The sequence below is a fragment of the Atractosteus spatula genome, chromosome 2, assembly GCF_055471065.1.
Source record: "Atractosteus spatula isolate fAtrSpa1 chromosome 2, fAtrSpa1.hap1, whole genome shotgun sequence".
NCBI lineage: Eukaryota > Metazoa > Chordata > Actinopteri > Semionotiformes > Lepisosteidae > Atractosteus > Atractosteus spatula.
The window spans coordinates 23,484,108-23,511,190 of record NC_142707.1 but is presented as its reverse complement, the minus strand read 5'-3'; the positions used below and the strand labels follow the sequence as shown (position 1 = coordinate 23,511,190).

The window sequence follows — 27,083 nt, the reverse complement described above, 5'->3', positions numbered from 1 at the left end:
AATTGTGGATGCAAGTTCAACATCCTTTGTCTTAGAAGCCACAGGAGCACCTGATTTTCATTCCATTTGAGCTCAAATCACCTAAGTTAACTTTGGCTGGTTAATCAAGACTGCAGTGCCCTGTGCAGGTTTAAGCAGTGCTGTAAGCAGTTCAGTGCTTTGGAGAGACAAAGAGGCTCACCTGTTGATCTCCAGAATGTCCAGGATATCGGTGAAAATAATGAGGACACTGGAGGAACTCAGGATGGCACGATTGGAAGACAAAGCAGCTCTCAGCGACCTGACATACACGTGTCTGATCACCTCCAGCAGTTGCACATAGCCCCTCTCGCTGTGCAGGAGCTCCCTGGCAAACACAGTGCGCCTGTCCGCAGAGCCCACTTGTGCCACCACACTCTGTGGAAAAGGAAAAACATAAGGAGTCTTGGTTTTCCCTAGGCTGCCTAGAATGTTTTGGAATCTCAGCAATCTTGGCTACCTATGTAAGGATTTTTTCCAGAAGTGAGGAGCTGTTTCTCCCATGCAGCACAGTGGCGCGGTGGGCCCTGTTCAATTCCCTGGGTTCAGTCTGTGTGGAGTTTGTATGTTTTTCACATGTTTGCATTGGTGTCCTCCAGGTGCTCTGGTTTCCTTCCAAAATCCCAAAACATACTGGCAGGTTCATTGGCTTCCAGGAAAAATTGGCCCTGTTGTGAGTGAGTCTGTGTTTGTGTCTGCGTGTGTGTGCCCTGTGATGGAAGGCGTCCTGTCCAGAGCGTATCTTGCCTTGCGCCTGTTGCTTGCTGGGATATACTCCGGCTCCCCAGTGACCTTAGAAGAAGTGTTTAGAAAATGGATGGATGGAGCTGTTCCTCCCATGATTGCATGAAATATGTTGTATTTGATTTATGACAAAACTATGATGAAAGTCATTGTGTGTATTTATTCAACCTTCATGTTTTAGTAAAATAATATTTCCCTCCCAACCCACAAATGCAGCAAGAGCCACTGTCCAGGGGTCTGCTGAGGGAAGACTTGCCTCGGGGTGTTCAGCGAGGTTTTCTGGGTCACACTCTGTCAAAAAGGCCTTATGTGACTTCTCTCCACTTCCCCCCTCAGCTCTTCTCCGAAGGAACTCTGACAGAAATTCCAAAGGATTCTCCTGCAGAACCAAAATCCATAAAACCAGCTTTCATTCTCTTTTACTTTTATATTTAATCGTGTCTAACCAAAGGAAAAAAAATATTAGATGAAAATATTAGAAAAATATTTTAAATATATTATATAAAAAATGTTATTAGTAGCCATGGTGGTATAAGGGTTAGCATTGCTGCCTTGCAGCACTAAAGCCCTGAGTTCAACTCCTGAGGTACAGTCTCTGACTTCCTTACAGTTTAAAGACATATTGGCAGATTAGTTGGCTTCTAGGTTTTTAGTGGCTGTGATTGTATCAGTGTTTTTTGTCTTTGTGTTCCCTGCGATGGACTAAATTTTGATAAAGTTGTTAGAAAATGGATGGATGCATAATAGCCAGCAATGCATTCTTTATAGACATTATATTATATTTTATATAATTTTATAATATTATATTTTGCAATAGTTATTGCATTCAAAGAACACAATACTGAGTAATGTCCCTATTCTACAATTACCACATTTTCAGTCTAGGAGAAAAGCTCGATTTTTTTCTCAATCAGTATCATACTGCTTTTATGAATACCCAAAGTTATTCCCTTAATGCTAAAGACCTGCAGATGTTTTCTTCCTTTTACAACCTTATTTCTTGATTGTTATATTGACTTACATTCTGTGTATTGTAAACATATTACTTGTGTTTAACAATAACTGATGACGATATCAAGTCTCTCATTAAGTAAAACATATAACAGCAAAATTATCATTATCATTATCATTTAATTCTTCCGCTTTGCTAAATTAAAGGAATTTATTTCTTTAAATAAAAGGAATCAACTATTGTATCAGCACAATGAAACAATATTTCAAAACAATGCAATCTACTTTTTCTTTAGCACAAAATGTAATTCTCATGAGGAGCAAAAATAATTAACAAATTAGTTTCCCAGTGGCAGTAGAGGAGAATAGTGTAAGGAGGGCCTGTCTTGTGATGAAACAGACATGCTTCTGGAGGACGGACAATGATTGATATAAAAACGTTGATACATGTACGTACTGATTGCTAACAATGTCTTCAGTGATGGATGGAAAGATGATGACATGGCTCTGGCTGAATGACTGAACTTAATATAACTTCAGGGATCCTGCTGTGACTAAATACCTGAACACCTTTTTATAATCACATTTGACTTTGAATGCAACTAATGTCAAACACAGCTGTGGTCCACACGCACACTGAAACACGTAGATCGAACACTTACGCGTCTATCTCTTGACAGTTCTGCAAGTCCTTCAGTTAAGGCCCGAGTTAACTCCAAGTCTGCATGAATTTCTGACACAGCTGCAGCATCAAACAAAAACTGACCTGTGGAAACATGAAGTTACATTTTTTTCACCGGAGGTTACCCCATAACCTCCTAGCCATCTGGCATGTTGTTATAGCCAAAACCTGGTTGTGAGTAGCATGCATGTACAGCTCACCAAATAATGCCTATTTTCTAGGGAAAGTGACCAATTGTTGACCTGGTTTATGTCGTCTGTGAGGGGCTTGAAACCCAAACAGACTTTCTCAGTGCCCCTCTACCCTGCATTACACTTACCAATGATTCTTCCACACATTTCTGCCTGCAGTTCACAGAGCTGGGGTCTCATCTGTTCTCCTAGGCTCTTGAGTATCTGGTCGAGCCGCTCAGCCTGCCTGCACCACCACAGCAAAGGAGCCTCATTGAAGTAGGAGGAACAGGGGCCTGAGGTTCGGCCCAGCCACTCACTGAGGACTACGAGCAACATAGACACGTTTCACAGGAGATGTAAAAATGTCTGTACATGATCACACATAATGTAATACACCCATAGTTGAATATACCGTACAAACAAAATAACAGACATCACCATGGAGAGATGCAATGACTTGTGGCTTTTATTCCATATGTGGCACGGTGGCGCAATGGTTAGCATTGCTGGAGCAATGGGTTCAATCTGTGTGGAGTTTGTATGTTTTCTCCATGTTTGCATTGATTTCCTACAGTTGCTCCAGTTTCCTCCCACAGTCAAAAAAGCATACTGGTAGGTTATGGCTATGGCTACATACTGGCTTCTAGGAAAACAGGCCATGGTGTAAGGCGGGGTACACCCTGGACGGGACGCCAGACACACACAGACACAAACACAGACACACCTAAGGCCAATTTTCCCAGAGGTGTCACAATCGTAAACCCCTCCTCTTAAGGACGCTCCAGCCCTTCCTTGTTTTATACTCATCTCCCACACCTGCCTCCGGTTCCAGCCCCCCATGCTGTAAAAGCCAGACGTTCCTCCCAGTCTGGGCTCAGCTTTGGAAAACTGACGCCCGGAAGCCCGCCCACCCGCAAGTCCAGGAGCGACTCGACGACAGGCTTCACAACGGCGTCCTGACCATCTGGGGCCGGGATTAGGGATCATCTGGTCCCGTTACCCCCCTTTTATTCCCCCGACCCTATGCCGGATCCCGCTCCGGCTTTTAACTCTGTCTGTCAGGATGGATTACCCGGTCTTGGACATTTGCTACACTCGTGGATTTGCCTCGGACTCCCTTGGACTGTTTGCCTCAGCCACACCTCCCCCGAACACCAGTGCACCATGAACACGCCCCCTGTTTTCCTTCCAGCCCCATTTGCATGCTTTTTTCCCTGTGTTTTCCTCACTCCTTTCTGGATTGTGTTGTCTGCATAGGGTCCTGAAAGAATGCTTCGTGACAAGAGATGATTTAACCTACCAGAATGTGTTTTTACTGGAAGGGACTCTGGGCCCTGTACAGGGACTAAAGAGAAAAACCCTGTTCCCTGAGCTCCTGCGGAAGACTGGACAACCGCAGTTTCAGAGCTGGGACGGGGAAAAGGCATGGACGACAGCAAGCGGTAACGCTTGGAGGGACTCTTTCATTGTGCAAATCCAGCCCCAACATTTATAATGGACAATCACCCGATTAAGAAAGGTTTAAATTGATGTAAGTTTAATAATTTTGTACTTGTAATGATTTTGAACGTGTACTTATTGTGAGATGTTTTTCATGAAATAAAGTTAATTTTGATAGAAAACAAATGTGTTTGAACTGTGGGAGGAAACACACGCAAACACAGGGAGAACAAGTAAACTCCAGACAGATAGCACCCCAGGTTCAGAATTGAACCCAGGGCCCCAGTGAGGCAGCAACTGTATAGCCCTCATACAGGAATTCATCCAGATTAATTGAATAAAAAAATAGGGAACACAAAATGTTTTACCCTTTGCAAATCAGGTTAAGCTTTCCAGACTCAAAGTATACAGTAGAACCAAGGCCTAGATTGAAATGCAAAATTCAGACTTGCTAGTCTGCAAATTCCTAACCAAGTATGTGATTTTCCACTGGGCAGACAAGTCTCAAGAAAACACAAACCATCCATCCATAATAATAACATTGTTTGTAAGATAATGCTTTTTATGCAAAGTAACTTGCAGTGCCTAGGGCATGAAAGGACAACAGGTTCAGTGACTTTTTCAGTCACACAATGTTGGTCAGAGAAATTTTGATTTAAACACTGAACCACCTTGTATTAAGTGACATGCCTGGAATTTGCCTTCAGCAGGTGGATCAAACTTTTTATTGAATTCAAGAACATAGTCACAAACAAGCATTTAGAACCTTTGTCATAGGTATAAACTATCAAGAATGAGGCTGTATTCATAAACACTTTTTACTCAATGTTTTTTACAATACATTTTTGACAAAGGCAAAATACTTACTGATATAAAAGAACCTGAATTATTGACCTCAATATGTACCCAATACTTTAAATTTAATTAAGTAGAAAACCAGTGTAAACATGTCAGCAAAAGTTTTCTGCATACGGCTGGGTCACTTGAAGATGCTCACTGTGATGGTATGATCCAGTCGTAATCCCGATGGGTGTGCTCACATCCAGTCCTGTTAAAGTTGAGATTTTGGAGATAATGTCCTTTCCTGACTCTGAAAGGAGAAAAAAAAACAGAAAATAAAGTCACAAAAGCAATTAGCTAGTATTCATAAATAATCTGTGATATACTAAAGGGGGAGCATACAAATGTGTTCAAAAGAGCAGTCTTTTTATTGAAATCTGAACCACATTGTGTAGAACAACAAAAGGGGTTAAAACTAGAAGCTCCCATTCAGCCTTTTTCTGGCCTCTGAAAGCTTACTGATTCAGGATTATCATTTCAGGCTACAAGGCTTGTGTCCTGGCTACAGTGAGTAATATTCCATAGGTTCTATGCCAGCGCAAACTCTCTTAAATACGCCAGAGAACAAGTAACACTAGGCTGAGCCAACACACCTTCCTTCTACATTTTATTCATAGCCAACTTAAATCCCTCGGGGAATCTGGAAATATGTATTATTGATGAGGTATATAATACATCTAGTACAACAGTTCCCAACTAGTGATGTGAGGACCCCTGGTGGTCTGCAAAGCTATTACAGGGGATCTGCTGAAAACAAAAATGTGGAGTGGAATCACATTTAGGGCTGTCATTTTTCCAATGTGACATCCTGCCTTTGACGTAAGAGAAACACCAGCCATCTCATTTTGTTACTGAATATACATACGTCGTGTCTATGTACTCCTGAGCTTCACAAATATATTTGTTGAGGAAATGAATTAGGATTTCACAGAATTTAAGGTGTGTATATATCAAATATTTATCAAGTGCAGATTATTTCTTTGTTATTACTGTATGTTACATTTTCTTATATAGAAGATTGTAACACATGATCAGTTCATGGTGGTCCACAAAATGGTTGGAAGCTGGAAAGGGGTCTGTGCACTCAAAAAGGCTTGGAACAGAAAATTTAGACACTCTTCACTTTGCTGATATTATTTGCTACACAGGACCACACAAGTTAGAAACAACATGTATAGAGAGGCACAGAAATACGAAAAGAGACAATTTTTCTTTTTATACTGGGTTACATAGAGAAATGAATGGACTCAAATCAAAAGTGTAATGAATATAAAATACATACAGTAAGTGAGTTTCTTAAAAAACACGAATGGGAAGCACTTGTGTACACAAAGAGGTGTGGAAATATGGAATAAGCCAAGGCAATATAGTTGAATTTAAAACCATGGCTTCTTTCAAGAAAGAAAAATGATTCCCTTGATCAATTAGCTACAGAAAACCATATAAGTTAGTCCTCTCCTCGCAAAAGTCCTCTCATTTGCTGCAATATTCTTATGTTCTTAGCTCTACCTGAGGCTGCAATTCATCTTCTGTTAGAACAAGAGGTGTATTTTATGGGTCTAAGGAAAGTCACATTTCCTGTTTTACTGGCAATTTTCTTCTACAGATATATCCACTTGTTTGAAAAGATCATTCATACCATTAATGATAAAAGTGTGATTGCTTAGAAAAGTAAATGGTACTGTTTATGTATAGTACACTGATTATTGGATTGTGTCAAAAAAATACCAGAGGTCATGTCACAAGTGCACATGAAAATGACAATTTTTGAGAACAGGAGTCCAAAGCATAACGTAAGGAGAGTTGGATGGACTGACCTGATACTGCCAGAGGAAAAAAAATGTCCACACTGCCTCCCTCTGACACATAGCCTGACAGTTTTTCCCAGAATTCTCTCACCTTAGGGCTCAGAACAGTCCTTTCAGTGATTGTGCAGTCTGAGAAAGAAGAGAACAGTAGTTAGCAGTTACTTTTTATAGCCAGGACATAAATGTATTGGTAATAGCTGGAAGAAGAAAAGATAAAAAGGTAGAAAACCTCAGCTGCTGGAATGTGAGCAGAGAAGGGACAAAGAAAGGGTGAGGTCAACCAGCATAATTAGAGCTTATATAGCTACTCCGCTTATTTCTGAATCATGCTAGTTTCATTTTTTTTGCACTTTCTGGACACAGGTGGTAGTTAGTATTTTTAGTAAATAAACTAAGTCTCCGGATTTAAGTCCTTATTTATACAAATCATTTAGGTATGTGAAGTTGTAGAAATTATCTTCACTCCATGTCTTAAATTTGCAAGAAATGTTGTCTACCATTTACTGCTTGGATGTATAATAAAGAGAAACCACCAACAAATGATAATAATGTTAAACAAACAATAATACACTTAATAATTAGTGAAGAAATTGTTAGAAATGGATGGTGCCGATACACTTACAATAAAGCAATTTGTTAGGATCCCACAATAATTATTTTCCATTTGTTAAATTGCACATAGCACAGAATTTTTTAACAAAACATTTGTGCAGCTGATGTCATACAGTCTGCAATCTATGTTTTAGACACAATTGACTCTGTGGTGAGAACAGGTGTGATATCTGTTCATGCGTAGTATTATTTTCAAATCACTGTTAAAAGCAGGAGAATAACAATGCAAGTTTTATTACATTAACTTGTGGAGTATAAACAAACATTTTTAAGGTTTGAGGTATTCAGGTACATCATAAGAGATGTTATTATCAGCCAGCGATGGTGTGTACACACCTTGTAATAGAGCAATCTCCCCTGGGTTCCCCTCTGTGAAGATGCCCACACTCTGGGTGACCTGCCCTTGTAGTGCCTCTTCCACTCTATACAGCAAAGCTTCCAGTGTTGTGCCACAGTAATCATAAAGCAGTGGGACAACCCTCACCTTTGCACTGTATAAAAGCATCTGCAAATAAAAACAGCCCTTCCATTAATCTACTACTCTGCATTAAGTATTGTACTGTCAAAGCATTTACCAGTTAGTGCTTGTATCATATCAGTTTCACATTGGCCTTCATTCCTTTTTTCAATTCTTTTTAGTATTTGTCTTCTAAACGTGTTTAAATGGTCTCCTTCCTGGAGGATAATTCAATGCAAATGAAATTTCGAATTCTCCGTGATATTCTTTTCAATGAAGGTATCTGTCAAGTTACATTTTTGCATGCATTTACAGCAGCAGTAGAGCTGCTCTGTCAAAGACAAACAGAGCTGTACATTACATTTTACAGTACTTCAGCCACCTTCAGTGAAGTTCCCTGTTTTCGTACGATAAAGGAAAAATGGAATCTTAAATTTAAAAGACAAAAGCTTGTAAAAAAGATGGTAACATGGAGGAATGTGTTTGTTTGAAGAAGCATCTACAGTTTTCTCAAACCAGTTAGCACTGGTTCACAATTCCCAGTAAGGCAGTGTTTCGAAGGCTCATACCTCATAACCAGGCACCCTAGAAGACACCAGGAGAACACGGAGTGCAGAGTGACATGGTGGGATGCCACATATTTTCTCTGTGTTCATTCTTTGTGGGGGCACAGGGTAAGGACTGCCACTTGACACATTTTTCCTAAAAAAGTATTATTATTACTATTTTAGCTTATCATAAATTAAAGTATCTGAATTCATACTGTAAATATTATAGAACTTTATTGTTGTCATTGTAGCACTTGAAATTAAATTATAAGAAATACAGTACATAATAAGGGAACATCATTTGCTTGCTCGCAAATGGATAATGCTTTAGCAATGACTTTATACACATTATTTTGACATTTATTACTTTTTAGGTTTGCAACCAGAAGCTCAGACACACACAATAAAAATAAGATAAAAGGTGACATTTCAGAATGATCACACAAGAATAAGAGACAGCTACCCCTCTTCCTTCCATCCATTTTCTAACAGTTTCTCCAATATAGGGTTGCAGGGGAGCTGGAGCCTATCCTGACGAGCAATGGGACAGAGTACGCCCTGGGCAGAATAGGACACACAGGCACAAACACAAACTCACACCAAAGCCATTTTACCCAGAAGCAAATTAACCTACTAGCATGGTTTTGGACTATAGGAGGACACCAGAGCGCCCGGAGGAAACCCACATCAAACTCCACACCCCGGGTCTGGCATTGAACCCAGGGCCCCAGCACTGCGAAGCAGCAATGCTAACCGCCCTCACTCAAGCATTAAAAACCATTAAAGGTCTGTTGTACGGCACTGTAGTACCAATTGTAACATAGTATTTTGGATTCATTCACGTTCTTGAGTGTAGTTTTTGGATGATTTAGATTTATATTTAAAAACATTGCAGCTTTGCTATAAGCATGACCCAAGCTATACATTTGACTGGCCTCCAGCAACAACAGCAGGAAGTAAACAGCTGTCATGTGGATAAAATCACAGAGGAGTGTTTGGGTTAAATATAGAATTTTTGCAAGCATGTTTTACGTGTTTGGTATTTTCTGAGATTTCATCTTGTTATCCATCCCATTTATTCTGTCTGGGTTCATAAAGTCACTCACAGGTTTGTACGCACGTGTGCCCTACTGACCTCTTAGGCAATGACTTTAATGAAGTGACCAACAGCTGTTTCTGTAAGGTGCCCTGGTTTTCCTGTGCCAAAAGCTGGGAGAGTGACCACTGGGACCGAGTCTTCTCCTGCACAATGGAACAACCAACAACAACAGGATTAAGCACTTGTCTAGTGGTTCCTAGTCCAGGTCCTGGGGGATCTCGGTGTTTCCTGGTTTTTGCTCCAAATGGGTTTTGTAATTGCAGATTAATTGATTTCAAGCTTCTGTTTTATTATTTTCTAATATTTCATATTTCTATTTTCTCCCCATATTTTTTGATAATGGATCTGAAATTGGTGACTCTCTTTACCAGTTCTTGAGTTACAATTTCACCCATTTATGTGAGTGAGCTGAAATTTAACCATTTGGTAAAAACACTGGCTCACTGTGGGAACATTTTGATGCTTTATTGTTTCCACCTGTGTCCGTTCATAAGAAACTGGTCATCTATTAAGAGCTATGTAGAAATAAAGGCACAAACTCTTAATTAGCAAGTTGAGGAGAGACTGCATAAAGTGCTTTATGCTGAAGTGTTTGGAAATAGTATACACTATTTCTGAAACCAAAGACTGAGTACAGAAGAGAAGTCTAAACAATCGAGCAGATCAGTTACAGGCAAATGAACACAGACAATTAGGGGTCTAGTCATAGCGAAAAACAGCAGACACAGGGGTCCCCCAGGGCTAGGACTTAGAGACACAAGTGAATAAACCTACAGTTAAGTCAGCACTGTTTATCAGAAGTTTTTTTTTTAAAGGACATTAAAATTATTTTTTCAGTCATGCAGTGTAAAACCTAGCTATTGCAAAAAATGTCAATCGGTTTATATTTAAGCTTCAGATATGAGACACTGACTTTTATTTCTGCAATTCTATATGTAAAACTAAAGGTGTGCAGTCTTTTCTAAATTTGCAAGATATATACCATACTAATTTAATAATTGACGGTTTACAGTACTTCCTTGAGCTACGCGAACAAGGTTTTTCTTTCAGCGCTATTTGCATTGAGTCTTTCATCTTTTGATTTCAAAACACAAGGAAGTGTTCTACCCCTAAAAGCACTAGAGCAGCAGTTAATCCCTCCTGTTTCAGGTGTGCCTGAAGCTTGTCACTTTGGACTTTGGACATCCCTGCAGTCCAACTGTTGCTCAGCCAGGCAGGTCTTGATTTTAATGAAGCTTCTGTAGATTAAACAATGGACAGAAAAATATTTGAGGAATAAATATCCATTTTTAGACCTACTCTAAAAAATTACTGTTTTTGAATTTAAAATAACATCTGAACACATTTATGTAGGTGAAATGAGATGTTTACTTCCTGATCACAGTTTATTGGCTTCTGGTTTACTGCAGAACCAAATATTTTAAAGAGTTTTGCTCATTCACTCAAGATTTTGCCTTTCTTATTTGAGACAACTGTCAATAAAGTACAGTAAGAAGTGAACCTGGTTTACAGATACTCTCTATGTTTTAGGGTGCAGAACTATTGGTTGACACTGGACATAACTGAACCTATAACCTATAGGACCAGGCCGGAGCATGATATTATAAAACTTCTTACTAAACAAGCTGGGTACATATCAGGAGAAGATTTAATGTTTGTAAGTCTACTTAAATAATATTAAAATAGGCATCTTATTGCCTTCAAGAATAAATACAAAAACCCCACAATATTCGGATGGGGGGAACTGGATCTACTGTAGGCACATCCAACCTGAACAGACTGCTGCACAACAGTCGCCCAGATTATTAATTTCAAAGTTTGTCACTTTACAGCAGTATATGGAAAAATCAGTTTTCTACACTATCAATTAAAAAGCCTGCTTTGGGTTTTTTAAGAAACTCAATAATAAGGAAATAATTACAGTTCAGAAATAATTGCAGTTAAATGGTTAAGCAACCTTTCCAGCACTGCTGAAAGCATCACTCACTTTTATACTCTGTCACTTTCTCCCGTATCTTTTTCCTTATCATGCGTTCCCTTAGTCTTTCTTCCAGCTCTTCTGCCTCTTCCTTTGGCTCATTCAGAGTCCCATAGATGTCTGCAGCCTCACGGGGTGTCAAGTAGTCCAGATCCATGACACAGGCTATGTAGTGTCTCTTCCAGGCACCATATTCATTGTCTGAGGGGCTGTAGGGCAGGAACCAGCCATGCCTCACACATTTAGGCATCCATAAACAATCCTGGAACAACAGAGAATGGCTTAGATTCCACTTATACTGTACTTTTTTAAGAACGTCAATTTAATTGTGGCCAGGAAACACCACATCAGTCCTGAGCAAGACAGAAACTATGATTAACAACCTTCAGAAGCTTGGTTTCATCTGGTCTGGACAACCTTATTACTCTGTGGTAATACCAGCCAGAGGGAGACCAATGGTCACCTAACCTGTTCAGCCAAGAACTTCCAATGCCAGCTGACTTGGGCAGCCTGGGACAGCTCCTTAGGATTGAGGAAAGAGAGGATGTAGAGGGAGATGCAGCGTGGTAGGACAGATGTGAAGTCCAGGTTGGTAACAGGAACAACCTCTGTGAACCAGTCCCTTGTGAACCTGAAGGAAGAATGTGGACAGACACATTGCAGTGTAACAGGTGATTACATCTGTCTGTCAGAATGGCAGACTGTACATGCTGTATGAGGGTACTATCAGAAAACATTGGTGCTGCATGATTGCATGCTTGCCTCTGGAACAGACCTTCATTAGTTCAAAAGTCTGTCTGAATACCAAACAATACTGGCAATTCAGATTCATACATCTGGCAATTCACACACAATATTAACTTTGTATGTTTGTCTATTTCATTTTCATTTTTGCACAAAATACAGTCTTATAAAAACATATACTAAAGGTTTTTACACTTCATTCCAAAACAGCGAATGGGCTTAACAACTAGGTTTAAAAAACATTGTTATACTCATAACCATTGGCTACATATTTTCATCTAAGAGACTTTCAAGTTTTGCTTTCTATTGTCCAGATTTCTACAATTTCATAAACCTATGTACAATAAAAAATCATAGTTAATAACTTTCCAGGTTTTATTTTAAAGTACCGGTATTTGTCAGCATTTTGATAAACACTTCATTTTAATGCTTTAATCAGTTCGATTTCAAAAGTTCATAATTAAAAAAAACTATGTACCAAAAGTTTAGATTTAAAAGCAGCTATCCCAATCACATTAGTATGACCCAAGGATAGTTAAAACAAACAGAATAAATCAGTGGATCACGTACTTGAGTTGAGATTTCGAACACCTCATCAGCACAGTATGAATAAACTGTTTCCTCTGATGGTCAGTCCACAAGTCAAACCAGTGGAGAATGAGATTCAGCCTTTCCTGAAAAAGCTGAGGAGGCAATATGAATTTAGACAGACAACTCATTAAAGGAACTGTAAAAAACTGAATCCTTAACATTTTACATTTGTCAGTTCAGACTGAAGACTGAATTAAAGTATGGCATGTTAATACGTTTGACCAAATTCGATCAAATACTATTCATTGTAGGATTAATTGATTAACTGGTTATTAAGGCAAATATAGAAACTAAGCTTGTTGTAGCATGGATTTAAAGTCTACAGTTGGAAAGGTTTCAAAGGACTAGTACTTGACTACTGTTTGAGTGTAATATATCTAGTAGGTTTATGGTAAGAAATTCAGACATTTTTATTGATGTTCTATCACACACAGCTCTTCAATCTGCCTGCTTACTAGTTTATATCATTGAAAACCATTAACAATAAAGTCAAGAAAATTGCTTGACAAGGGAGCATTCAGGGAGAGTGCACTGGCAATAATAGATAATAAGACAGCAATAGATGTGTTGACGCTGTCTATGGTTCTGAAACACATCTGTCACTGTAGGAAAATGGTGTTAAATTAGTTTTAAAGATTGGACTTCAAGGTCTGGCAATATAGCTTTGATAAAATGAAATTATGTTTCTCTAACTTTATGCATTTAAAAGCATAAATGCTTCAAATGCAGGTTTTTTAAAAGGCCTTGATCCTTCACTTATAATAGATGTTTTAAAAAGGGGGTAAGGGTAAAGGTTACTTTGACTAAGACTAATGAACACTGGTTAGGGTTCCACTCAGGTGGAATTAAAACCATTAAAGCCCACATAGCTTCCGTACACAAGAAATGAAGACTCCTGATTTACAGTAACTTCACAAACCCATATATTTTCCTTCATGTCTTCCCACTCTTTGACATATACAGTATCTGCACAAGCATTCTACATTTTGTTAGAGGCATTGCCAAGAATAGTAGTAAACATTCTCATATTTATGTTAAAATAACCTTATTTTGGACTTTAGCATTAGGGTGGCATGGAGGTACAGTGGTTAGGATTAAAGCCTCATAGTACTGGAGCCCCAAGTTCAATTCCTGCTGTGCTCTCTGCATGGAGTTTGAATGTTCTCCCCGTGTTCGCTTGGGTTTCCTCCAGGTGCTCTGGTTTCCTCCCATAGTCCAAAGACATGCTGGTAGGTTAATTGTGAAATTGGCCACAGAGTGAGTGTGTGTGTGTTTGTCTCTGTGTGTGCCCTGCGATGGACAGACTGTTTCCCTGGGTAGACTCCGTGCCATGTCGCGCACAGCGTCCGTTTGGGGTTTACGACGCTGTTGCGCTTTTGGTTTGGGGGTTACTGCTTTACGGCACTTAGGTGCCTTGGTGAGTTTTTGCCGTTCTGTGTCAGTAAGAGTCCCTGGTTTTCGGCAGTGTAACACTCCGGTCTGCTGTGACCCTGAATTACTGTAGATAGGCGGTTATTGAAAGTAACAAGGTATAGGTTTATTCCATGCTGAAAAAAAAGAAGAAAGAGAACACAACGTTTCGGCCGTGGAGCCTTCTTCAGGCTCACCTGAAGAAGGCTCCACGGCCGAAACGTTGCGTTCTCTTTCTTCTTTTTTTCAGCATGGAATAAACCTATTACTTGTTCCTTTGCAGCCTACGCATGCTGACGCAGCTACCCACCTGGTTAAATGAAAGTGATGTGTTGTATGAGTCAGCTGAACTCAAAAATGAAGCACAACTTATCATTTACATTTTCATAGTAGGATGCTGCACAAAGAACTCTCAGCACAGCATATTAAGAAAGAAAACCTGTTTTCTAATTGCACCTAATTTACACAGTTGGTTTTATCCTTGTTTTTATTCCTTCATCCACTCATTTCCAGAAACCAGCTGCTCCCGTAGCAAGGCCCAAAGCAGACCTGAGCTTAGCCCAGAAGCATTGGGAATAACCAATGACATCTAACAAGCACTCCATTCCGTGGTGGGTCAACACCAGAGCACCACGTAAAGACCCACACAAACTCAGGGAGAGCATGCAAACTCCACACAGGCAGACACCCAAGGCTGGAACTAAAACTCAGAACCTGGCCCTGCGAAGAAGCTGTGTGAATTACCACACCACTCTGCCCTACCACGTTAATTCCTTTTTATGAAAGTCACCAATCAGAGATACAGTATATGAAGGTGCACAAATAACATTTGAATTCCAAAAGAAAGGCATTAGTGTGATATCCCTTCATCATAAGTATCAAAAACCTAATTTGGTGACTTTCTACAGTGTCATGGCTTAGCTAACATATGAATAATAAAATATGGAACTGCATGAGAGTTTATGAAAATATGCCTACATCATCCATTATTTGTAGTTTACCAAATAAGACAGAAATTTAACTTGATTTATTTTGACTTGGCACTGAAAACAATTGGATAACCATCCAAAATAATTTTCCTAATGCCCCTATACCATACAAAACGTTTCTCTTTCCAGCTCAGACAATAGGAGATTAAAATGACTCATTTCCACTTTTTTTAATCTGTCCTTCATTAATTTTTGATCAGTCACATTTAATCACACACAATATAACAGTGTTGAAGAGGTCACCAAGTCAGCCAAGAATTAAACTTATAGTATTTATACATTGTGCACAGGACAGGCTACAACCTTGTTGATCAGTTCATTCCAGTTTCATCAGCTTATTTAGCTGGATATTTCAATCAGAAGTTGGGGAAAATCTTTATTTCACTATAGGTCTAGAGTTTTATGATGGTTGAAGTGTCTCAAGAGATAACAGAAGCATTCTAAATCATAAATTATTAGCCCTGCTAGTACAATAAAAATATAAACTCATATATGTACTATCAATTATACTCTCCTGTGAGGTGGTGTAGGATTAGTTCTTGGTGAAGAACTCTACCATATGGTGACACAATGTAAGCAGTACATACCAAAAGTGAGGATGTGCCATGTAAAAACTGTCTAAGAGCATACAAGCAGTGAACTCCCTTACCTGTTGATTGGATATCTTGTTGGCGATGGGGGTCCAGGTGCTAAATCTGGTCTCTGTGGTTGTCAGTAGCCTCTCAGTTATGGCAGGGTGGAAGTCAATACTGGCTAACTGCCATTTCTTCACAGTGTGTGGACTTGACCTTACCCTGGATTTCAGCGCTGAGCTCGAAACTGTGTCCATGTCCAGATGTTTCATTCTAAGTGTAAACTAGATGGATTGAGCACAACACATAAACAATTACTGTACATGTACTGTATAAAGGTCATGCTGGGAAGAGTTTAAAATAGGCAATTTCATCCAAAGCAACTAATAGAAACCATAAGGTGAACTATTCAGTACTGATTGCTTTCGCGGAGTAAGCAACTGCGGTCTCGTTTTTTACCGTGTATCTCAATCATGGTGTTAAATTGCAGAGTAGGCGAGTGGCTCAAGAAAATCCAGAAAAAGCACTTGCTCCTCGATATAACATTTTTACATTTCTGTCGTAATACCGTCTTTCTGAAGGAATGTAACAAACTGCAGTGGATTGCATGCATAACCTTTCAGAGGGTAGTGTTATAATTTCAGATGGCAATGATTCAGTAAACAGACGGTAAGTGAATTAGCCGAAGAAGAACCATTAATCGGAAACTGCAAGCTTTTGAATTAAGGAATATTAATCTTTAACTTTATTTTTATAGGACTAAACCTGAAATGTAAAAGTGTATCAATGACAGTATATCAACGTGATTAAAATACTACATTTTTAAAAGCAGATCTGTTTAGTTTTTGAAAATATAACTAATGACATATTTGCAAATTGAAAATAGTATAACAGAAAAGAGGACTGTATCCGTTTACCTCGGATTAAACTTCTCGTCGAATTTCTTCGCCCTTTGATTCAGGCTACGGGGCATTTAAGAGGCGATTCATGTCTCCGTAGAAACAAAATAGCAACATGTGAACACGATCCTGTTACTAAGGCGAGCTGAAAGAAGGCCAGACCGTAAAAGTTTTTTTTTCGAGATAAACTAAAGAAGCTACGGTGACTAGTATGTGACTTTTCCTTTTTTTCCTTTTATACGCTGTGGACAAGCAAATATTGTTCTTTAAAAAACAGTACATATTTTGTAACAAGAATAACATAAAAGAGTTGATTGGGCGTAATGGTAGTTCTCGTTTGATTTGGCTTTGGCCTTCTGTAAACATGGTAGGGGGTCTGTCATTGGATCTTAGCTTAATAGTTAATTAACTTAATAAAAAAAATATATAACACGCAACATTTAACCGGTCTTAATGTGACTTAATATTGTAACGCTTACGGCCGACAGACACTGTGTAAGAGCCGGCGTACCAGAGCAGGTGACGTCACCGCCCTTCCCTGTGATAGCAGGACTACAGCTACTGGGCTGTAGGGAGATCTGTCTTTAGCTCACGGGGCTAGGTCGCTGCAGAGAGACGCGGAAGTCCCGGGTTCGAGCCCTGGACAGTGTGGGGCCGACCTGATGCGGCAAGGGCGCCCGCCAGAGCCCCCGTTGCGTTACATTGGTGTCAGAAGCGGGGTGGAATAGCCCTTCGCCGGGGACGGCGATTTAAGCGGGGGAGAGTGTAACGCTTACGGCCGACAGACACTGTGTACCAGAGTTATTAAACTTGCTGTTGCTGCTACTGTTCTGTGTTTTATGTTTTTGGTGTTCTCTCAATGTCTTTGTATTGGAGCATAAATGCAAATAAGCATTTCATAGCACTTGTGCATATGACAATAAACTGAACTAGATTTAGTATTTATAGAAAGTGTTAACTGTAAAACCCCTTTTTAGTAAGAAAAGAATAGTGGAATTGTGCATTTAATGCAGTGTTTTTAGAAATTACTCACGTCTTTTCCTCTGCTCTGAAAATTCACGATTACTATCAGGAAAGGCATAACAAATGCCTACATTACTGAGGCTGTATCCATCAATGTAAGTTATGAGCCAAACATCAAATCAGCAAGAAATGATTTGATTTGTAATGGCTGTGTCCAGTTAAATAGCATTGTCAAGTAGATCCCACACATAATCTGTTTTCAGGTCAGGAAAAAACTGGTCACAGCATGACAGACATTGGCAGACATCGCTTTATTGAAAACATGCTGTTTTAATCCTAGCAGGGTGTAATCCCGAATTGTCCTGTTGGGAAATTAGATTGGCTTGCAGGAAAAGGTATTATCCATATAGCACTGAGCACCAAGGTTGTCCTCGGTAAGGCATTTAAAGAAATTCCTCCCCACGTTATCACGTCCACTGCCCCAAGCCGTAGCTTAAACAACGCATAGTTAGCACAACTCTCACCACAAAGTCTCCACAGACATTATTGAGGGCAAAAAGGCATTAATAAGTGAATATAACACTCCAACGCTCTCTCTGCCAACACATGAAGTGTTCCATGGCTCGCAGAAAATGGTAAATTCATCTCTCAGCTGTTAAAAGTTATCCCTAAATGACATTCTAGCATGCTAATCATTTTCATTTAGACTGCAAAATATAATTATAATGCTGATGTGAAAGCAATTTTTGTTCCTGAATTTCCCATTCTTTAGCCAATGCAGTCTTTAAAAAGTGAGCATTCTTATTTTTCAGACAGATATGTCATTCATAGGCCAGCCCTCTGCCTTATGGGACATCTTTCTTTTACACAGAGCTAGTATCCAGTTTTGAGAGGACTAGTCTGCTAATTATTGCAGCAAAACATTTAATTCTCCAAAGAGATGGCTCCCACTTACAGGCTGCCTTCAGTTATGCTGATGACTAGGCAAATGTCATTACTCAAGCAAGGTAAGGTTGTTTTTCACTATTCTTACAGTAATTTAAATAATGCCTCTTTGAGTGGCTGTTTTTTTATTTTATTTTAATGTGTCATGTGAAGTAAATTAATCTTTTCAGTTCTTGTTCTTGTGTTGAAATGGCATAGGAGACCACATGAACAATGTTAATGTTATTTGTTGAACATGACTTAAAAGAAATGCTGAACTTGACATCTAGGTATTCAGAACAAATCTTGCTTTTCCCCAGAAATAACACATTTATCTTTTTATATAGCTTTTAATATTTGTTCTCTTATTACAATTCTATTAATAATTCATACAAAAATCGAATTCTTTTAAAATTTAAATATGTTCAAGACTATTTGTTGCTGTTGTATTGTAACTGAACTACCTGTGTTACTAAAGTAATACCTCAACATCTCACCCGCACATTCATAAAGTAGGCGGCAAGGGATAATAACCTTCTTTTAAGTCTTTTAAAAAGAACACAGATTTACTGAACATTTCTTATGACACAAATGGCACAGTTGTACTTTCAAAACAGGCTGGCAGTGTGGAGAGGCACACTCCAAACAAATAGCACCTCAGGAATTGAACCCAGAGTCCCAGATCCACTGTGCCCTTAAACGACACATTTGCTTTAGAAAATCATAAGGAGCAAAGCAATCACCAATGCTACATTACCGTCTAAAAACCTTAATGAAGGAAAAGCAGAGACTATTTGAACTGAGCTTCTTTTTGTTGTTTGTTGCTTACATTCAAGTAAAATAGCAAAATAACAAAATAAGATAAAAGTAGTCTAGAATTTTGCAAAAGAGATACCTGAAAATCCCAACTATACTTCACAACACAGAGAGGAATTACTTAGATAGTTGTACACAGCACACTTCTTACTTTTATTGGCAATACTCCTCAAGTTTAAAAAAAATCTGAAAAATGGAAAAGTCACACTTTTTTTTAGAATATTTACAAAAAGGTCACTGATAAAACAGAGATGTGTAACATTTTTTAAGATCATTAAATTAAATTGCACAGGTTAGAAGCAAATACCTTAAATTTTCAGTGTAGTGTAGCATTTAGACACTTCTGGTTTAAGTTATCCTAAAATTAAAAACATTCGAATACATATATGTCAAAATATACTGCTCTGTAGCTCCTGTGGATGCGTTTCAAAAGGCAGTCCTTGACATGAATATGTCGTCAGATGTTGGAAGCTTTTGGAACATCCTGAATGTCTGCGAGATTCAGCTTTTGTCTGAAAACAAAAAGTTAAGGATTACATTTAAAACTTTTTCTATGCTTGGCATTTAAACAGCAAGTGCTGGATTCTTCTTGTATGAAATCTGCTTATGTAATGTATTTACTGTAGACCGGGCAGTTTGCCTAGAGACAAAGTGCTTGTTTTAGCTGGCAACATGCATAAAAATGAGTGTCAAAGTAAGATCATTTTCATTTTCTAAAACTTGGTTTCCATTAATAAACTACAGAATTACACCATCTTTTCATTAACCCTAAAATGAGAAAATGTCAAATGTCCATGAGCCACAAATGTTAAACTGATTTGTGGCTCATGGAGACTACAGTCTCTGTATTTCATCTTTAAATATTCAAAAATTGATTCCTTTGCAAAACGGCTATTTTTGTGAATACCAAATTACTAATGGGTTTCCAAGATAAGGTTCTTCAGTTATCATCTGCAACTTGTTAGACATAAAAGTTAAAAGAATGTAGGAGTCATATTAAAAAAATACCTTCTAATGTTCTAAAAAGACAGCGTAAAAGATAAATGGAAAACATTTATCTTTTATTAGAGGTTAACACATGTAACAGCAAGGACTTTTCTGTGGTAGTTAAAGAGTTCACACTGTGGCACTGGAGCAATCCCTTTGCACCCATTAAGAAATGGTTCTAGTTTAAAGGCAAAACACAATCTGACTTGATTCACATCCACATAAGGAAAGGATACATTGAAGAACTCAACTCTTCAAGCTGTAAAAAAACAAACAATAATTATAAATTATATAAGAAGGGAGAGTCAAAATTTTGCTGAAATATTTTAAACACTACATCTAAGTTAATATATCATAAAGTGATTGTAAAGGAACAACTTAAAGTCACAAGTGATAGTTAATGCAATTAAGTATGAATAAAGGTTTTTCCCATTTACTTTTAAATATTAAAAAAGAAAAGAATTATTTATAAAGGCACTTAAACACTATTAAAATAATATAGTATTACTGTATTATACCATAGTTGTATACATATACTGTACGTACACAATAACCGAGTAAAAATATTGTGCTGCTTAAGAACTCAAATTCAAATTCCTCCACAATACTATGAGAATCAATATAGGCATCTCTTTCTGCTCTCTGTACTGGGTTAGTAGTAGCAGAGAAAAAAAGAAGCGTTTCAGATTTCATGGACAGCCTCTGTCTATGGCTCTACCTAATCATTTACAAGAGACACTGATGGGCTGTCAGGAAATAATCTATAAGAAAAATAAGTCTTTCTGACTATACACAACCCAATCCCTGGTTGCACTCAGAACATTCTGTGTGAATCTCTACTTACCCCTGACAGTTATACACTTCAAACTTTTAATATACATCTTCATTTTAGCACACATTAACTTGAATAAATGTTAAATCCAACAGATTTATAATGAGTGCAGTGTTTTTAACTTTTAACGTTACACAAGATGTCAACAAAGTACACTAAAAAAATGTAATTCCAACTGAAAAAGTACTTAGGGATTAAATTAATTATTCACCCAGGCAGCCTTGATTCCTATACTACTGCACATAAAAACATTTTGTGTGGATGGAACACAGCATTGAAACACACAAGTAATTTTCACAAGTAATTATGTGATGCTAGAAATAACGTCATACCCCAAAATCATTATAGACATGTGGTTTTTAAATAGAAATTTAAAAACTACTAACGTTCAATAGTAATTTATCCAAGTTTGAGTCACTGGCAACCTTTTTTTGGTCCTCAGGCATCTCATCCACCTCCCCGTAGAGGTCAAAGTGTAGACGTGCCAATTTCTCCTGCATCTCTCGCACGTGCTCCATCTGATCAATAGAACACTCATTACCTGGAGGGGAGAGAGGCAGGAGGATGGATGTTAACTCCAAGGGTGCTCAACTATCTAGTTTTTTCTAACCAGTGCAAACCTTCAATATACTGTAATTCCCTATTCCACTACAAGTCTTGAGAAGGGCCGGGCACTTACAAGCCACTGAATCAGTATCATTTTGTTTTGCTGACAGCCAAGATGCCCAGGAGGACTACTCTCACCCTGCCCTTGGTGGTGCTCTGCTAATTGTGAGCAGCTGCATGGGGAGTCCTGATCACAGCTGACTTTAGACATGACCCATATAAGGCCTGGATTATAGAGCTCAACCTGTGTCCAGGAAAATGCCTTTACCGGTTGAGTCACACATTTACCAAAAAAATAAATGACTGTAGTCTTAGTTTCTAAAGATTTTTATATGGGTTCTCCTAAAGAGTGTCACCATTAAAACGCTCTTCAACTCTGATCATACCAAAGGCTTGCAGCTTCCCAGAGTGGAAGTCATTGAGGAGACTCAGCAGACCCTTCTCCATCTCCTGGACATCAGACACATCGGTTAAGAAGGAATGCTGGATAGGGGCGGACTGAGTATTTTTTCCTGATGAGCCTTGCAGCCTAGACTTGTCTTTCACACCCCTGAAAAAAAAAGCCGTTTTCTGTGAAAACTCAGATTTACTTATCCACTTGTAATCTTCACCCTGAAAAACTACATAAAGCATAAAATTTAGCAATAATGTAACATTACACATCACCTCAAACTATGATCTCATATGGACACCACAGTGCCTTGCAAATAATTTCACTCCCCTCCAGTGATTTCATTTTTCTGAATTACACAATTTTTTCAAAATATTTTTATTAAAAATGTATATGGTTATATTAAACACTTTTATGGGTGAAACAATTTAAATATCAGAATAAATTGCAAAAATATCAAATACTAAAATATGTTTTCTAAGTATTCTTCCCCTTTCCTATGGTAAACGAAAATTTGTTCAGGAACACAAAATTATTTTTGAAAAGTCACACAACTGAATGCCCTCCATGTATCATCATTCACATGATTTCAGAATAAATTCGTCTGTCTATAAGGTCCCTGTGTCAGGTAGTGAATTTCAAGCAAAGATTCAATCATGAAGACCCAAAAGAATCTTCCAGAACAACTGAGGCACTAATCAGAAGAGCCCAAAACATTTTAAAGTATTTTTTCTTTCAAATGATCAATTATTTCTCTTTTGGCATTTCCTTAATCTGGACAAATATGCCACATGTTAAAGAACATTTACCCTTCAGGACCTCACACAAAAACAGTGGTCACATTGTACAGAGCTACCGGTTGTTTTTCACACTGCCTGTCCCATTCTGCTCACAGGAGTCTAATTAAAAATGATGTGCTTTCACTGCAAACTTTAATCCCATTCTGAAATGGAATTCTTAGGTGTGAGGGAGACAGGTGGAAGGAAGGTGACTGGCACATAAAGCATATAACAAAGAACAGAGCAAGCGGGAAAGATTGTCCAAACGAAACAGACCTGTAGGACAGGTACAGTATGAAAAGCTAAAATCTGAAAATGAAAAGAGAAACCCTAAAAAGAAAACAAGTCTTCTTGAGAGAAGGTGTCATCCATGTTTAAGGATAATTTGTTTATGTATTCTGTGGCTATTCAATAGCCTTTTACAGAACTCCAAAAAAAGAACACCTGTTCAATAACTTTAAGTGCAGCCAACTACCCCAGTCTTTAATTTTTATATTGTTTTCTCAGTACCCTAGAGCTCTCTACAATCAGGTGGCAGTGAGTGACATTTTATCAAGCAAAGTAAGAGGAACAAAGGATCGGTATCCCTTTAAATTGAAGGAAAAGCCAAAGCATACATTGATACCTCATTATCATGATGACACAGTGAAATAAATATAGGTGAAACAGAATATTTTAAATGTGTAGACATTATAAATCCAATACAGTATCGCTTAAGTGGTATATGTAATTTATTTCAGTGAAGGACCTTACCCTCCCATATTTTGACTCTGGAAAACCTCTTCAAAATTGAAAAATCGCAGGCATACTGTACCTTCGAGTCCTAGATTTTTGGCTGGAGTGTGCTCCCATGTTAGAAAACCCTATGTTCCTACCAGAGGACACGCCAATTTTCCGGCTGTTGACGGCCGGGGCCGATTGGGTTGTGGATGTTCTCGGGCTTTTTCGTTTTAACTTCTTTTCCTCCATTTGGTCGCTCTAATATTGCACAGCTCCCACCTGCCTGAAAGACAACGACACAGATGATCAAGAGAGATGCTGTTGTACAGATGACACAGTTGCGGATCCACACAGCAAAACAAAAAAAAAGGATGTCGACGTACTTGCAAAGTGACGCACCGAGTAGGCAGTAAATACCAACACCAACCTTAATCCTACTTTAAAGATCTACTGTTAAGCACATTTCTACAGCTAAGCAAGTTACCCAACCATAGCAAATAACAAGACTCGAGAGGCATGTCAACCGAGACTGTACAACATATAGTTACGTGTAATTTACTGTATGAAAACGAAATACAAAAATATTAACTTTAAACAATATAACGTACACATAACAGAAACAAAACGTCGCTAAAGGGAAAAAGAGTAGAAAAAACTACGTTTTGACATCCATCAAACTTCGTCTCTAACCACATCAATTAATGGAGTATGAAAATATGCATACATTTCTGTTACATTCTCGTGATCATGGCATATCTTTCTATCTGCCCCAAGACAGGTACCTGATTATAAATATATACTTTTCTTGGTTTTTCACATTCCTCTTCCGTATGTTTCTGCAACGTCCAACACTACCTCGCCGCCGTACAGTCAGGAAAAGGTAAGGATTGTGGGAAATGTAGTGCTCCCGCTTCTAAAGTCCCGCAGCAGTAGAGTGCAGCACACTTCAACTCCCAGAAGCAGATGAGAATAGTATTGTCACAACAGCTAAAAAACATTTTAAAGAATAGAAAATTATAGTTGTATTAGTCCTATTCGAAACCTTTTCATGTATTCCTTTACCTATTTTTTCAATACGTTAATTAACAAATTCAAATGTAGGAATATTAACACATAAAGAAGATAGTTCAGGTGGGTAGCTGCGTCAGCATGCGTAGGCCAAGAAACAAGTAATAGGTTTATTCCATGCTGAAAAAAAAAACTCAACGTTCTTGTTCCACGGCCAAAACGTTGTGTTTTCTTTCTTCTTTTTTTCAGCATGGAATAAACATATTACTTGTTCCTCCACATAAAGAAGATGTCATCTGTTTTTATGTCCAGTGATTGTGGTTACAATATTACAGGCAAAACTGATTTTATTTTGACAGGATATAGAATTCGCAGTCCAATCTGAGGCACTGTAAGCAGGCTCAGAAATGAACTTCTCACAGTCCTGATGTATGCAGGTTTCCTGTGCAAACACCCTTCAGAATGTTCTCTTCCAGGTGATAAATGACCAAAAACCTAAAGCCAACATCAGCCATGTATGATGTATGAACTTATGGGTTGATTTCTCTAGGAGGATCCCTAAATACTTCTTCCTGAACCTTTAGTGGAAACAAGCCCAAAAATTTATGGGTATTGGTTCTACAGAAGGACATGATTAATGGAAACTTTTCCTTAAATCTGTCTGGTTTCCAGTACTTAAAAGATCTGAGGATCAGCATCTCCAGAGAAAGGGCCTGGAAGGGGCCAGCGAAACCAAGGATCTTGACATCAGCTGGGGTTGCCTATGGCAAAGCTGATGGATGGGTTTTCAACAGAATCACACCTTTCCTGTACCAGCTATGGTTGTACAGTATATGCAGACATAATTCAGTGGAAGACCATCAACAGCCCACTCCAAACCTGAGTAACCAGTGCTACAGCCTCAGATGTTACTTATCAGTGCAGAAGAGGAAGCATCTTTCTAAACAGTATTTAATAATCTACTACAAATATTCAATAGGCCAATAAATATTGTAATACTAACCTTGAAACTTTAAGTTCTCACTGTTTTCACTATTCAAAATTACTTAAAGGGTAATTATCACTCTTCAGTAAGGATTACTGTGAAAGGTCAAACATTTTTATGGTGAAAATTAAATGTATTTTAAAAATAATTATAAATAATTATATTTACCATATTTAGTTGTGTTCTTGACCTGTTGCACATAGGTAGTTTATTTCCTTAATAAATGGAACATGTATTTTCTAGGAACATGTCTTTAGCCACCACCAATAACAAGACTAGAACACAGAACACTTTATTTGATGGAAAGTTAGCTAATAAATATTGTAAGGAAACAGTGCACAAATAAAATTAAATAACATTTTACAAAATATTAAAACTTTGGGTTTACACATGGTTACACTAAATCATGGTTAAATATTTGCTAGCGTAAGTAAACTAATTTTTAATGGACTCAGGTTTGTTAAGATCCTAAGTGAGATACATTTCATTGTTGCTATTTTTAATCATGTAATGAACTTAAATTTACTGTCTAGTTTTAGGTTGTTAGTGATGGTAACCAATGTCTATTGCCTGCTCATCTACTCAAAGCCTACAGTCATGTGAAAGTACACCCACTTTCAATTCTGTGGTTTTATATATCAGGACATAACAAATAAATCATCTGGTCCTTACAAGGCCCTGAAATTAGGTGACAACCAACACATAACAGAGTCCACTATGTCATTATTTAACAAAAAATAAGCCATCATGCAGAAGACATGTGTGAAAAACTAAGTACACCCCATGATTCAGTTGCTTGTAGAACCACCTTTAGCAGCAATAACTTGAAGTAATAATTTTCTGTATGAGTTTATCACTCACATCATTTTGGAGGAATTTTGGCCCACTCTTTTTTACAACATTGCTTCAGTTCATTGATGTTTGAGGGCATTCGTTTATGCACAGCTCTCTTAAGGTCCCGCCACAGCATCTCAATGGGGTTGAGGTCTGGACTTTGACTTGGCTATTCCAACACCAATCTTTTCTTTTTCAGCCATTCAGTTGTAGATTTGCTGGTGTGCTTAGTATTGTTGTCCTGTTGCATGACCCAATCTCAGCCAAGCTTTAGGTGTCGGATAGATGGTCTCACATTTGTCTCTAGAATACGTTGCTATAAAGAGGAGTTCATGATCAACTCAAAGACTGCAAGGTGCCCAGGTCCTGTGGCTGCAAAACAAGCCCAAATCATCACCCCTCCACCACCGTGCTTGAAGACTGGTACGAAATGTTTGTGGTGATATGCTGCGTTTGGTTTGACCAAACATCTCGACTTTGGTCTCGTCTGTCCAAAGGATATTGTTCCAGAAATTTTGTGGTTTGTTCAGATGCAACTTTGCAAACCTAAGCCATGCTGCTATATTCTTTTTGGAGAGAAGGGGCTTTCTCCTGGCTACCCTTCCATGAAAGCCATACTTGTTCAGTCTTTTTCTGATCATACTGTCATGAACTTTAACATTTAAAATGTTAACCTAGGCATG

General features: G+C 38.3%; 2 protein-coding genes across 6 annotated transcripts in view; both read right to left on the bottom strand.

Annotated features, from left to right (window-relative positions):
- Positions 1 to 15,934, bottom strand: part of ect2l (epithelial cell transforming 2 like) — a 29,569-nt gene extending 13,635 nt beyond the window's left edge. Inside the window, exons 1-14 of the mRNA XM_088905945.1 lie at positions 15,734 to 15,934; positions 12,665 to 12,777; positions 11,819 to 11,981; positions 11,360 to 11,612; positions 10,480 to 10,610; positions 9,409 to 9,515; positions 8,295 to 8,427; positions 7,605 to 7,773; positions 6,666 to 6,785; positions 5,006 to 5,098; positions 2,715 to 2,891; positions 2,376 to 2,479; positions 1,019 to 1,141; positions 182 to 396 (exon numbers count right to left, since the gene is read on the bottom strand). Coding sequence (XP_088762071.1) covers positions 182 to 396; positions 1,019 to 1,141; positions 2,376 to 2,479; positions 2,715 to 2,891; positions 5,006 to 5,098; positions 6,666 to 6,785; positions 7,605 to 7,773; positions 8,295 to 8,427; positions 9,409 to 9,515; positions 10,480 to 10,610; positions 11,360 to 11,612; positions 11,819 to 11,981; positions 12,665 to 12,777; positions 15,734 to 15,928 — 2,096 coding nt within the window. The 5' untranslated portion in view covers positions 15,929 to 15,934. The remainder of the gene's footprint in view (positions 1 to 181; positions 397 to 1,018; positions 1,142 to 2,375; positions 2,480 to 2,714; positions 2,892 to 5,005; positions 5,099 to 6,665; positions 6,786 to 7,604; positions 7,774 to 8,294; positions 8,428 to 9,408; positions 9,516 to 10,479; positions 10,611 to 11,359; positions 11,613 to 11,818; positions 11,982 to 12,664; positions 12,778 to 15,733) is intronic.
- Positions 15,935 to 17,812: 1,878 nt separating this feature from the next.
- Positions 17,813 to 24,448, bottom strand: ccdc28a (coiled-coil domain containing 28A). 5 transcript variants are annotated; one of them, XM_088909574.1, is made up of 6 exons: positions 24,356 to 24,448; positions 23,668 to 23,856; positions 22,070 to 22,233; positions 21,464 to 21,618; positions 20,482 to 20,504; positions 17,813 to 19,770 (listed from the first exon to the last, which is right to left on the bottom strand). In XM_088909574.1, exons 2-6 carry the CDS (start codon positions 23,820 to 23,822, stop codon positions 19,716 to 19,718), a joined length of 552 nt encoding a protein of 183 aa, XP_088765700.1. In that variant the 5' UTR covers positions 23,823 to 23,856; positions 24,356 to 24,448; the 3' UTR covers positions 17,813 to 19,715. The 5 variants fall into 5 exon arrangements, with proteins under 5 accessions (XP_088765700.1, XP_088765702.1, XP_088765701.1 ...); XM_088909576.1 differs by having other exon boundaries at positions 24,374 to 24,445; XM_088909575.1 differs by having other exon boundaries at positions 24,298 to 24,408.
- Positions 24,449 to 27,083: the final 2,635 nt, after the last annotated feature.